Source organism: Pararge aegeria, chromosome 1, assembly GCF_905163445.1.
Source record: "Pararge aegeria chromosome 1, ilParAegt1.1, whole genome shotgun sequence".
NCBI lineage: Eukaryota > Metazoa > Arthropoda > Insecta > Lepidoptera > Nymphalidae > Pararge > Pararge aegeria.
This window is the reverse complement of record NC_053180.1, coordinates 5,158,217-5,170,835: the sequence shown is the minus strand read 5'-3', so window position 1 is coordinate 5,170,835 and position 12,619 is coordinate 5,158,217. Positions and strand designations below refer to the sequence as shown.

General features: G+C 37.3%; 1 protein-coding gene across 1 annotated transcript in view; it reads left to right on the top strand.

Annotated features, from left to right (window-relative positions):
* Positions 1–10,359, top strand: part of LOC120624213 (guanine nucleotide-binding protein G(s) subunit alpha) — a 38,457-nt gene extending 28,098 nt beyond the window's left edge. The window contains exons 4-9 of the mRNA XM_039890629.1: positions 3,785–3,868; positions 4,670–4,803; positions 6,456–6,584; positions 7,194–7,373; positions 8,186–8,384; positions 10,176–10,359. Of these exons, the coding sequence (XP_039746563.1) occupies positions 3,785–3,868; positions 4,670–4,803; positions 6,456–6,584; positions 7,194–7,373; positions 8,186–8,384; positions 10,176–10,322 (873 nt within the window). The 3' untranslated portion in view covers positions 10,323–10,359. The remainder of the gene's footprint in view (positions 1–3,784; positions 3,869–4,669; positions 4,804–6,455; positions 6,585–7,193; positions 7,374–8,185; positions 8,385–10,175) is intronic.
* Positions 10,360–12,619: the final 2,260 nt, after the last annotated feature.

The window sequence follows — 12,619 nt, the reverse complement described above, 5'->3', positions numbered from 1 at the left end:
CAATGGTGTCATTATGGTGTCATTATGATTTTCCGATGGAAAACCACTGACACTTCAATGAACATTTGCTAGTCTGCTGCACAATGACAATTCAATGATCGCACGAATTGGTAGTCTGCTAATATTTTGACAGTTCTATTGATCATTGTGAGACCATTGAGACGCAATTCTGCAGTCATTGCCTTTTAGCAATATTATTGTTGATTACAATTAAATTGTGAAGTGTGAGATCATAATATTCAGATTAAGGTGGAATATTTTTAAGTTGGCTAAGACTATTGATGTTCTTCAATACCATTTGATTAAGCGTAGCAGGCGCCGTCGAGCCCGCAGCTTGCTAAGAAACAATGTAGACTACTTTAGGATATTCCCGATGCGGAATTTATAAAAAAAGGAGTTGCTTGGGAAGCAGACTGTAATGAGTCAAGTGTGGGAGCTCGCTCCACTTAGGCATTCCCAAACCACGGTAAGAAAACAACTTTAATTTTCGTTGCTTTTTAATTAAGTATAGTACCTATATCTCAGAATATGTTATGATGGTTGCAGTTACTGGTAGCACTAGCATTTTATGCATCTGGCTCTAAAAATAACGATTGGGCAGAGAGCCCCCAACAATGTTTCTCAGATCACTGCCTCAAGAGCTGTGGGACAAATAACGGAGGTGCTTAACACCAAATTTAATAAAAAGTGTTAAATGTCCAGAGTGATAAGGATGCTGAAGTGGAGTGATGGATGAAGGGAGAAATTATATTTTACCAGTTATATGCTGAGTACTTTACCAAGAAGAATGCTTTTTCAGCTTCTATGAAAAAAATTACTTCAGATATCATAGATGGGACACATGTGGCAATAATAAGGCCAAATGTTCATGAAAGGCAATATTATAACACTAAGGTATTGCATTCCCTAACTGTTATAATAGTAACTTTAATATTGAACTCATATTTTAATATTATGTGATATATCTAGCCAATAATCTTCAATGTATTTAACAATCTGTGACGCAGATTTAAATATATTGTGCCTGCAACCCAGGCTCTGCTCTTAACTCCAATGTGTGGCAGAGTCACCCACTCAGCCAACACTTAACTCCATTAAATGATAATGGGGCATGAGGTTTTTTTTAGGTATTACTTATTTAAGGTTTTTTTAATTAATTCCAATATAGATTTTTAATTGTCAAGGTTAATATTGGTTGGATTTTCAGGTGAGTTTTTCCTCTGTGGAAAACTATGATGACCACAACTTAAATACTATAGAGGGGAGATACACCACACTACTCTATGCATGAAACTTGTGACTGTATGCAATACAGTAGAGCGCTGTAAAAGTATATTGGAAGAATGTTTCAGGTAAAGTAAATAAAATGCTTTAAATAGCATGTTAGGGTCTCCTAGATTGAAAACTGTAATAAATCATGTACATAGTTTGATGGTCAAGTGTTTTATTTCCAAATATCTTTTTCTGGTAATTGTTTAGAGCAAGTATGCATTATAATGCATACTTGCTCTAAACAATTGCACTGCTGGCAAGATTGCAGATGCATGTTGTGTTTGGCACAATATAAAAGCCACAACACAATTAAAGCCATTCTTCTGCAAGAGGCATTTAACTTTTGTGTGTTATTAAAATTATTTTTATAAATCTATGAGGAGACAAATAATACGAGTTAATAAAGATAAGACACTGAACAATGATTTTTATTTACAGTAATTTAGTTTACAAATGAATACATGTAAAAAATGAAGACTCTTCAGCTGGCTTCCAATAAAAGCAGGAGGATATAATTTCATTTTGAAATCCAAACCTTTATTGTTACCCTTTTTATATTCATTGCAAGAATTATTTATTTTATCTGATGAAGTTCCTTATAGATAGAGGACAGAATTCTTCAACAGATAACAGCAAATCACTTTGTTCGCAATTAGAGCCGAGTTGGAAAGCTCTATCTCATAAGGACTTGGTTCACAGAGACTTCAACTAGTAAACCAGGGTCTGCTTGAAGGTTGGGCACTGCAGCAGGCTCTTGTCAAAAGACTGTGGACAAAGGCATATATTATGAGTATATGTGTTCCAAGGGTTAAACATAGTGTTTTGTCCTATTAATCTATTGTTTTTAAATATTCTACAACAATTTTTTACTCTGTTACAGGGATGCTGGTCACAATTTGTGCAATACCTTAAATGGGTCCACAAGTTAATAAAAGATAAAATTTTTAAAAGAAAATAGAATGGAATGAAAACCTCCTAGCTTTAGTTTTAAGTTAAAAAATGTAGTTAGCACCACCATGATAAGTACAAGTTCATTAGCACCTGTGATAAGCGTACATGAATAAAGAATAAGAATTTTATTAAATTTTTGATTACTCCCCATATTTGTTTTTTTTAATTAAATTACCAGAGATACTGTTGGAAACACACCAATTTGATACCTACTTAGACTTCATATCATGCTTAAACAGTACAAGATTGCATTACTTACTTTCGCTCTTCAGTGGGAATTTATTTATAAAATTTGAGCGTAGGTACGCAACCCAATGTCGCTTCGCCTGGCAACGTCCGTTATTGGTACAGCTGCAGTGTCCAGGCTGATCTGTCTAACTCTCCAAAAGCAGCGACGAAGTTTGCTCGATGAGGAGCATTTTGTTTGTTTTGATTATAATTTATATATTTTCACTAGCACAAAATAACGTCAATGAAATTTAATGTCAATTCGACAGTTACAGATTAAAAATAATTATTTTTGACAAAATTTGGCACACAAAATATTTGTTTTTTGGGTTCCTTCGATTGTTTTACCAAATGTGATACAAAGTTCGTCTTTAGAACACAAATCAATAACATTTAAAAATATTTCTAATCAAAAATTCGCTTAGTTGGACATTATTAATTAATGGTAGTTTTTTTAATTTTAGTTCTCAAACACAGTTTGACCAAATGGCAACACTGATTCTCTTTCTACCACAATGCAATTATCATCCAATTACAATCCAATTGTAAGACCATTGTGAATTTAGTAGACTAGCGACTTTGGGCACAATGATAATTGGATTGCAATGGAATGGTGTCATAATGACAAATCTTGTAAAATAGCAGACTTGGGGCCCAGGTCACGGGTCTCCTCTCAGAATGAGGGAGGCAGGGTTTAGGCCATTGTTCACCATGCTGCCGGTCATGTGCATATTGGTAGACTTCACACACACGTTATGAGAACTCTCAGGCATAGCACAGGCAGGAGAAAAAAGTAATATCCCCTGACAAGGGATTTAATTAACGTGTCCACCCGTTAAAGCACGGGAACATGGAATAGGAGAAGGTTACCCCAGTTAATATATTACACATATATTATTTGGATATTATTTTCACTTGTAAGCCAATTCTCCAAGTGTTGATAACGCTGTGGGAGAAGATATACTTTTATCCTTTGCCGGGGAGATAATTGTCTCCTGCCGTTGCTAGCCGTGCAGGTTTTCTCGCCATGTTTTCCTTCAACGTCAAAGCAAGTGATGTTTTGATTCCCTAAATTATAACCGCACATTACTCGGATAAGAGTCCGAAGCCCTGTCCACTGATTTATTACCAATAATTGTTATTAATACATACTGATATTATAAATGTGAAAGATTGTCTGTTTGTTTGCTTCTTCGTTTTTCCTTACTTTAAGCTCTAACTGAACCCGGGGAAACCAAACGGTTCCCACGAGATTTTTTAAAAATAGAAATAAACGCGGACGAAGAAAGCGGGCACCAGCTGGCTACTAATAAATGATAATATTACATTCCAGACGATAACGGGTGCGATGAGCACTCTGACACCACCCATTCCGCTCGAAAAACCGGAAAATAAGGCACGCGTTGATTACATACAGGTGAGATGATTATATATAGGTCGTATTGTATGTGAAAGAATTTAATTATGAATCTTTTTCAGTCTTGCGTGTTTATCTGTGTATTATAAGTTTAAGTTTGTATTATATTCATAAAAATTTTCATCAGCTATGTTAGTATATAGCACAACCTACGCTTACGCTCTAAAATTACATGCAAGTTAAATCTAGTGACTCCTGCCACTTTATTAGGTACATGTCGCGTAGCATTGGTACTATGCGCGTGTAGGTCTTTTACCTTAAATAGGGTTGTCATAAGTAAACACTGAAAATGTCCTGAATTAGTTTTTATGGAAAAATAGATATTGTTCTTTTGATTAGCAGTACCCATAGAACAAGCTACGCTTACTTGGGGGCTAGATGGCGATGTGTGTATTGTCGTAGTATATTTATTCATTCTATCATTTATTCTTTTTCATTTTTCTTAACAATGCTTAAAAATAAAAAAAAAACACTATTAAAAATTTATAAAAAAAAAAACATCCACCATCCGCTTGCGGGGCTTTTGAATGTCCAAGCAACCGGCGGTCAGGGCTCCAGAGTGAGGAACTTCCTCACAATACGCGCCGTTTCAAGGACTACTGCCTTCTGTATCCGACCCTTGATCCAACAACCAAGCGAAAGCTTTTTAAGATGTTGTTCGAAGCTTTTCGCGAGAAGACCATTGACTGAAACGTCGATCGGAACAATAACGGTCGACTCAACATAGTCGTAGTATATTTATTCATTTATTATTATTTAATTATGAAAATGACTAAACAATCGCACTGATATCGCTTACAGGATGTAGCGTCCCAACCGGACTTCGACTACCCGCCGGAGTTCTACGAGCACACCGAGGAGCTTTGGAAGGACCAGGGCGTTCAGCGCACGTACGACCGCAGCAACGAGTACCAGCTCATCGACTGTGCCAAGTAGTACGTACAGTCCATTTTTTCTTAGATAAGTAGACTGATAGATAGATAAACCCAATAAATTTTTAATAATTACATACATTTATTACATACACACCAATATTATTACATACATACACACCAATATTATTACATACATACACACCAATAATAGTCCAAAGAATGGACGCTGACGCTACGACCTTTCAGATTTCTGTCCACTGGGGCGATAATACTAAACTGAAGCAAAGGGCTTTTTATGATACGTTATTTTTTTTTTGTTTCTTAGTTTAGTAATGCTAGTAAGTATCTAATAAAGAACATTATCAAAAAAAAAAAATATCATACAAAAATTACAACTTAATAAATTTGAACGAAGAATTCTTCTTTGCGAAGTTTGCTCAAATCGGAAAACGTCCTCTATTAGTTTCTGCGTACATGGTATCTGCGAGATATATGAATGAATGAATAAATTAATACGCTTCTATTGTACACAACATAAAGTATACAATGAGTTAATGAAAACCGAAATAATACTTCAGAGGCTTTTGTACATTATTTACTGTTACATGCCAAAGTAAAATCAACTGACTCCCGTCACTTTATGAGGTAGTGTAGGTACTATGCACGTGTCGGTCTTTTATCTTCAATAGGGTTGTTATAAGTAAACACTAAGAATGTTTTGAATTACTTTGTATGGAAAATAAATATGCTTTATTTTCGTTTAATATTTTTACAGAGTGATTCCTTAAAAACATTCTTATGCACCCTTCAACTGTATTTCGTAGTTCCTTTACGTATAAAACAGAAAAGCAATCACGAAACAGAATATACAATTTGGCGGCCTTATTGCTACATAGCGATATCCTCCAATACATTCAGTGGCGTGCACAAGGTTCTAGACCAGAGTAGGCATAATTAAGAAACTTGGCAAAAAAAAAAATCTGTAAAGTGATATAAATTTTAGGGTAGGCAGTGCTTCAATGCATGTATGAAGTGCAGGCAACTGAATACATCTATTGTCTATCCCGTTCGAATACAACTCTTGTTGTAATATTTCAAATCTAAACCTAAAGCAGTTAGGGTTATATTTCAATGATTTTGACGTGACAACGTCTTATAAATTGGTTTGCCGGGTGACACTTCAAGAAACTGCGTTACGCTCCGCTCACGTTATGCGCTCACAATGAGAGCGAGTGAGAGGCACGCGTCCCTTCCACTCGGGCATGGTTAGCCCGCCTAAGAGCGAGAGAGACAGACATAAAAAGTGAAAGGCACGCGTCCCTTTGTAGTAAACGCTGTTTCATTGTACGCAAATGTATTGCAAGTGTATGTATATTTGTATATAAATACGTATGTATGTGTAAAGGTAAAAATAAAATTTTGTTAATATGAAATTCAGTGCGAGATTCTTTGTATAAATTAATGTTTTAAATATAATTCTTTGTATAAATAAATGTTTTAAATTGTTACTATTATTTCATCCTTCTTCCTACTATACGAATGAATATTCACATTAAAATTATTTTACCACTCAAAGTCGTTGTCACGTAAAACTTTCGCCCGTATACCGACTTTACAGGCAACCAATTTTTTTAAAACGTTTAACTCTGTTAGATCACTTACTTACGATGTGTTATGAAATGGTAGTATTTTACTTTGGGTTTTTGTTCCAGTTTCCTTGATCAGGTGCACATGATAAAGCGCGCGGACTATACCCCCACGGAACAGGACATCCTGCGCTGCCGTGTACTCACCTCCGGGATCTTTGAGACGCAGTTCGTCGTCGACAAAGTCAATTTCCAGTAAGTGAAAATGGTTGATCAGTATAACAAAGCTTTAAACCTGGCCCATGTTCGGTATAGTTCTCTTAGAATAATATAGAACGCTTCTGAATATACTTTTATTGCACACTACGAAAAGTACATAGAAAAAGAAAAGTATAACAAAAAAACGTATACAATTTGGCGGCCTTATCGGTTCATAGCGATTTCTTCCAGGCAACCAATGGCGAAGAAAACAAATACAAATAAATAGTTTACATGGTAAAGTGTGACATTTTTATTTGTTACCTACATTCAACGCTAGCTTACACCGATCTTACACATCATACATACTTGCATACATGTGATGGATATATGATTTAATTCATTCCGGAAAAGCTGTTGGTAAAAGTTAACCGCATGATTAAAATAAAGCATTTGTTACCTGTGTACGGCTTAATCGCTTAATCATCTTGGTGAAATTTCATATAGAAATAGTAAGGTCATATGATATATTTTATGAATTTTTGGAACCCAAAATAATCGCAGACGAAATTAAGATATAATTTACTACCAGACAGTAAAATATAATTTACAACTATCGAAACATTGTCATATGTTTAACGAGAGTGTAATTTTTTTATTTTCCAGCATGTTCGATGTGGGCGGTCAGCGTGACGAGCGGCGTAAATGGATTCAGTGCTTCAATGACGTCACGGCCATTATCTTCGTGACGGCGTGCTCCTCATATAACATGGTGCTGCGAGAAGATCCCACGCAGAACCGCCTCCGGGAGTCCCTTGACCTTTTCAAGAGCATATGGAACAATAGGTTAGGAGAATGATATGTTAGGTGCACTGACAATAGTGAATCCAGTGCTTAAATCCGACGGCCGATTGGCTCAGTGGGCAGCGACCCTGCTTTCTGAGTCCAAGCCCGTGGGTTCGATTCCCACAACTGGAAAATGTTTGTGTGATGAACATGATTGTTTTCAGTGTCTGGGTATTTATCTGTATATTATAAGTATTTATATGTATTATATTCATAAAGATATTCAGACAGATAACAGCTATCTTAGTACCCATAACACAAGCTACGCTTACTTTGGGGCTAGATGGTGATGTGTGTATTGTCGTAGTATATTTATTTATTTATTTATTTAAATCAAAGCTTTCATCTTCGTGGCATGATCCTTGACCTGTCTCGGAATGTCCCCGAAGACTGTCTCCAAAACTCCCATCGCACGCAAAACGCCCCTTGGACGAAATAATAATGCCGCTACTTTTTCAAGAGCATATGGCTTAGTAGGTCAGGGGAATGTTAGGTTAGGTACCAGTGACCAGTAGGTCTATGGACATCAGTTTCGAGATACAACATCTCCAAATATAATTAAAGCACCTCCTACAACATGGTGCTATGGGAAGAATCCATGCGGAACTGCCCCGGAAAACTCCGGAAATCCCCCGACATTTACGAGACCATAAAAACATAATACAATTTAGTGTCCAAAACTTTTTAACAGAAACTATTCTTTTTGGGTATTGGTTTTTCCGTATAACTGTTTCATCTGATGAAGAAATGCAAATACACTATGATCCGGTTTTAAATTAAATTAAAGTTAATAAGTCTTCCGTGAATTCCAGATGGTTACGCACGATATCCGTGATCCTCTTCCTGAACAAGCAGGACCTGCTAGCAGAGAAGGTGCTAGCCGGCAAGTCGCGGCTGGAGGAGTACTTCGCGGAGTTCGCGCGTTACCAGACGCCGCCTGACGCAAGCCCCGACGCGCGAGACCACCCCGAGGTGGCGCGCGCCAAGTACTTCATACGAGACGAGTTCCTTGTAAGTTATGGTGCCCTAGTACAATAGAGTGGCACTTAGCGGAAATCGCGCGCTCATAAACGGTTTAAATGCGTGCGCCATATCTACACTTATAATACTATAAAGAGGGAAAATATTTATTTGGTGTGTGTGTTTGTTTGTGCCGGCTATCTATAATATAGTTCTGGATCGATTTTAACCATTTCTTCACCAAATGAAAGCTAAATCTTATATCTTTAAACGAGCAATTCTTGTATATCTTTATATATATAATTCTTCTGTGCGTGTGTATGTCACTGAACTCCTCCTAAACGGCTGGACCGATTTGAATGAATTTTTTTGTATGCGTTTGGGTGGCATCCTGGATGGTTTAGATTCACAAATCAGCCCGAAAGATGGCGCTGCAGTCGGTATCTAGGTTATTTACCTATACTGCAACTAAACGGTTGATTTATTCAGGTACGAGTCTGATTTGATAAACTCTTTCAGTGTTGGATAGCTGATCTATCGAGAAAGGCTATAGAGTATATACCAGCACGCTACCATCTTTAGCAAGACTAAAAGGCGCATAGGATCAATGAAGAATGTTTCAAAATCGGCCACTTAGCTTACGCCACGTGCGCTGCGTAAACGGTTAAAGTTTCGATAAAATCACGCATAAAAAAGTTTCTCCCTTTATAAGTTCTAAAAAAGCCTGGTACAGGCGACAGCATGTCTATCTTTTAAGGTAAACTTTTGCGCGGACGACGTCGCGAGGGACCTCTAGTATTTATATATTTATATATATATATATATATAATTGGAATCACGGAATCAGCTCCAACAATTTTCATGAAATTTAGTATACAGGGGGTTTCGAGGGCGATAAATCGATCTAGCTAGGATTCATTTATATTGGAATCTCGAAATCATTTATATTGGACATACGAGTACTTTTTTTAATTCGACTCATTCGCAGACGAAGTCGCGCGGGTCCGCTAGTTATCATGATGTAACGCATTGGCTATAGTTTATATGAAGCGAGCTTCTTATGAGTTATTAAACCCTAGTATCAAAATGGGTCATTATCCGAATTCGCGCACTATAAACTGGTCCAAAATCGGTGCGCCATGTACTTTATATGAGTCGAGCTCCTTGTAAGTTATCATGCCCTAGTACCCTAGAGGCTCACTCCTAGGAATTCGCGCACTACCAAAAATCTCCATGTACTTTATATTTATATGCTTATGGAGCTTCCTGTGAGTTATTGTGCTATAGGGTACTATAAATAAGTAAATAAATAAATATACTACTACCATACACATCGTAGTACTAGCCCCAAAGTAAGCGTAGCTTGTGTTATGGGTACTAAGATTACGCAATTTTCACACTACTAAACGTATCCGGAAGCGCGCGACCATCTCGATATGACGACGCCATCTACGTGTCCTATAAATCGTATCCTAGTACCCTAAAGGTTCATTAGAGTATTCAAAATTGTTATTTATTGTTAGTTATTGCGCTCATAAGCGCCGTTCCAAATGAGCACCATGCACTCTAGAGAAGAATGCTCAATGCTAAGTTCAATCGCACACGCTCATTTCCAGAGATTTCCTAGTGAGTTATGACGCCCTGGTATTTCAAAGTAGAAAATGTGTAGTAGTTATGGCAATATTGATGGAGTTGCCAGGTGACTCCGTATGTATATCTCGGGTCATGTCTCCTAGTCCTCCTAGTCTTTAATCGATGTTAAAAAAAATGGTAACGCAAGTACTGTTTCTATACATGCTGTTTAACTGTTCTTCTGTTTGACATAAAACGTGCTTGTTCCAGCGTATAAGCACGGCGAGCGGAGACGGCAAACACTACTGCTACCCGCATTTCACTTGCGCGGTCGACACAGAAAACATCAAGCGGGTGTTCAACGATTGTCGCGACATTATCCAACGCATGCATCTGCGCCAGTACGAGCTGCTCTAACGCGACACGAAACACGCCGCGACACACGCTGACACCGGTGAGACACTAGTACGGTATTCCGTAATTTTTACAGGGCATCATTTCGTACGAGCTATCTTAATGCGTCATTACAAAACGCCGCCAGTGACAATTCATAAATTGGTGTTGAGGACATCTAAAATAATATTAAGTAACTGCGACTGTCGCGTCATCAAAATATAACGCGACAGATGCAACCACTGGTGCCGGCCTCTGTACACGTCCCATAATGTTTAGCTTGTTAAGCTTATTAAGTCCTAATGTTTATTCTTCCAGAAAACACAAAAGAGAAGTGCAACACGGTCGCCGACACTGGCCGGAGCCCAGCGACACCCGCGACACACCGTGCACTAACCCCCAACCTCGCGGCCGACACCAAAACACCAGACACGTCAACAATCGGGCATCCAACTATTAAGCAACTTCGATTTGTCGGTTGTAATGAAGTTAGTAAAGTGTATAATTCTATCTCGTATTGTATAGAACGCACCAAAATTTCGCCGTACATACTGTTTATAATCTATTATCCTTTGTATGAGGTTTGCAAGTTCGCATACTTAGAGTCGTTTTCCAGGATCGAAACACTGTAACGGCAAAGTAAAATGGACTTTTTTTATTTTCTTATAAAGCTTAATTATGTTCGTTCATACTTTAGCCAGCGCTCTTTGTAGAACATTTGTGAAGTAAAATTTAGCAGTTCAGAATTTACGACTATAAAACGAAAAATATTAGGTCCGTTTTCCTCTAACGTTACAGTGTTTCGATACTCAAAAACGACAGCGTAAAAAGTTTCATCCAAATTTCAAATTATTATAAGGGATAGCGCTCGAGCGTGCTCGCGCAGTTTGTGGCTTTGGTTGCTCTTACACTGAGATACGCGTCTCATTTCTTCGAGAGTGTTCGACACGCAATTATGATGTCGTTGCATAAGCAAATTTTTACTTCGAAACGATCAGAAAATTTGGTGCGTATTATAATATCTTCTTAGATAGTGAACTGACAGTAGTAATATAGGATATCGCTGTCTCTTTTTTATGAATCCGACAGATCGAGGTTTCCCGAGTCTCGCAAATATGTGCGAAATTTCGTCCGGAATTTTCGCAATGATACCTGCGATATTACATTTAGTACATTATGCGCGATACACAGCTGCGGAATTATCGGCGATACTTTCGGTCGATATACCGATGGGAATCTTGCACCTGTTTGGGAGATACTTTAAACTGTACTTAGTCGTAAGTTTACAATAATGAATAGACATCTTAATAGGCGAAATTTAACCAATTATACGATATAAAACCACCACTGCGAGTAATAAAAAGAATACGATGATTTTTCTAAAACCTGTGGTTTCGAAATATGTATATTTTCGAAAAGAAAAACTTCATTTTCTATCGTTGGTTTCCTAATTTCGATTTACTGCAAGCGTGTTTCAATAGTTTATTGCACAAATAGTTTTCTTTTGTACTAAAAAAAAGCGTATACAAATTATACTAAAATGCGTGACTTTCTTCTCTGCCCTCATATTGTGTTACTTTCTGACAGAACGCGACCGGTTGGCAACTGGTTATATGATGTATAATAGATGATTTTCCAAAGCAGTGCTGATATTTCATCTCCACCAATAGAAAGTTTGCGACGGTGTACAACCCTTGTCATATCACTTATTTTGCCTCGCAAAGAGGATTTATAAAAGACCTGTCAGAAAAGTAATATAGTATTTGCAGTTGTATAATCGTTTCGTGTGATTGAGATTTTTGGGACACTTGAGGTTATAAAATGCGTAATTTGGATCTGTATTTAACTTCAAAAGGTTATAAAATCACTACGATATTTAAGACGAATGGACGTCGCCATTTTTAAATTTCATGCTGCATTATTTGTACTATGGTTTGACTCAGAACGCGTGGCGTTGCGTGGCTGATGTATCGTGTTGCCAATGTGTTCCCGACTTAAACTAACAGGAGGCTAGATTAGTAATTCGTAAACAAACATTCTTATGCGAGAACGAATGTTGCTTTTGCTATATATATGGTATACAAAATAACGCTGAATAATGTGTCAAACACTTTAATACTGCTGGGGTGGCATTTTAATTTGCCTTGTGACGTGATTTACTGACATATGATTTGTTGATATACGCTTAAATCGTCTATTTTTATTGCAAAACGTTGACTTGTTGAAAGATTAAAGATCTAGTCTTTCGAAAGTCCGTTTACCTTAAAGTTCGTTCCGGGTACCTTCAAATGAAGAGTGAATGTTTATTTAGTCTTCTTCTG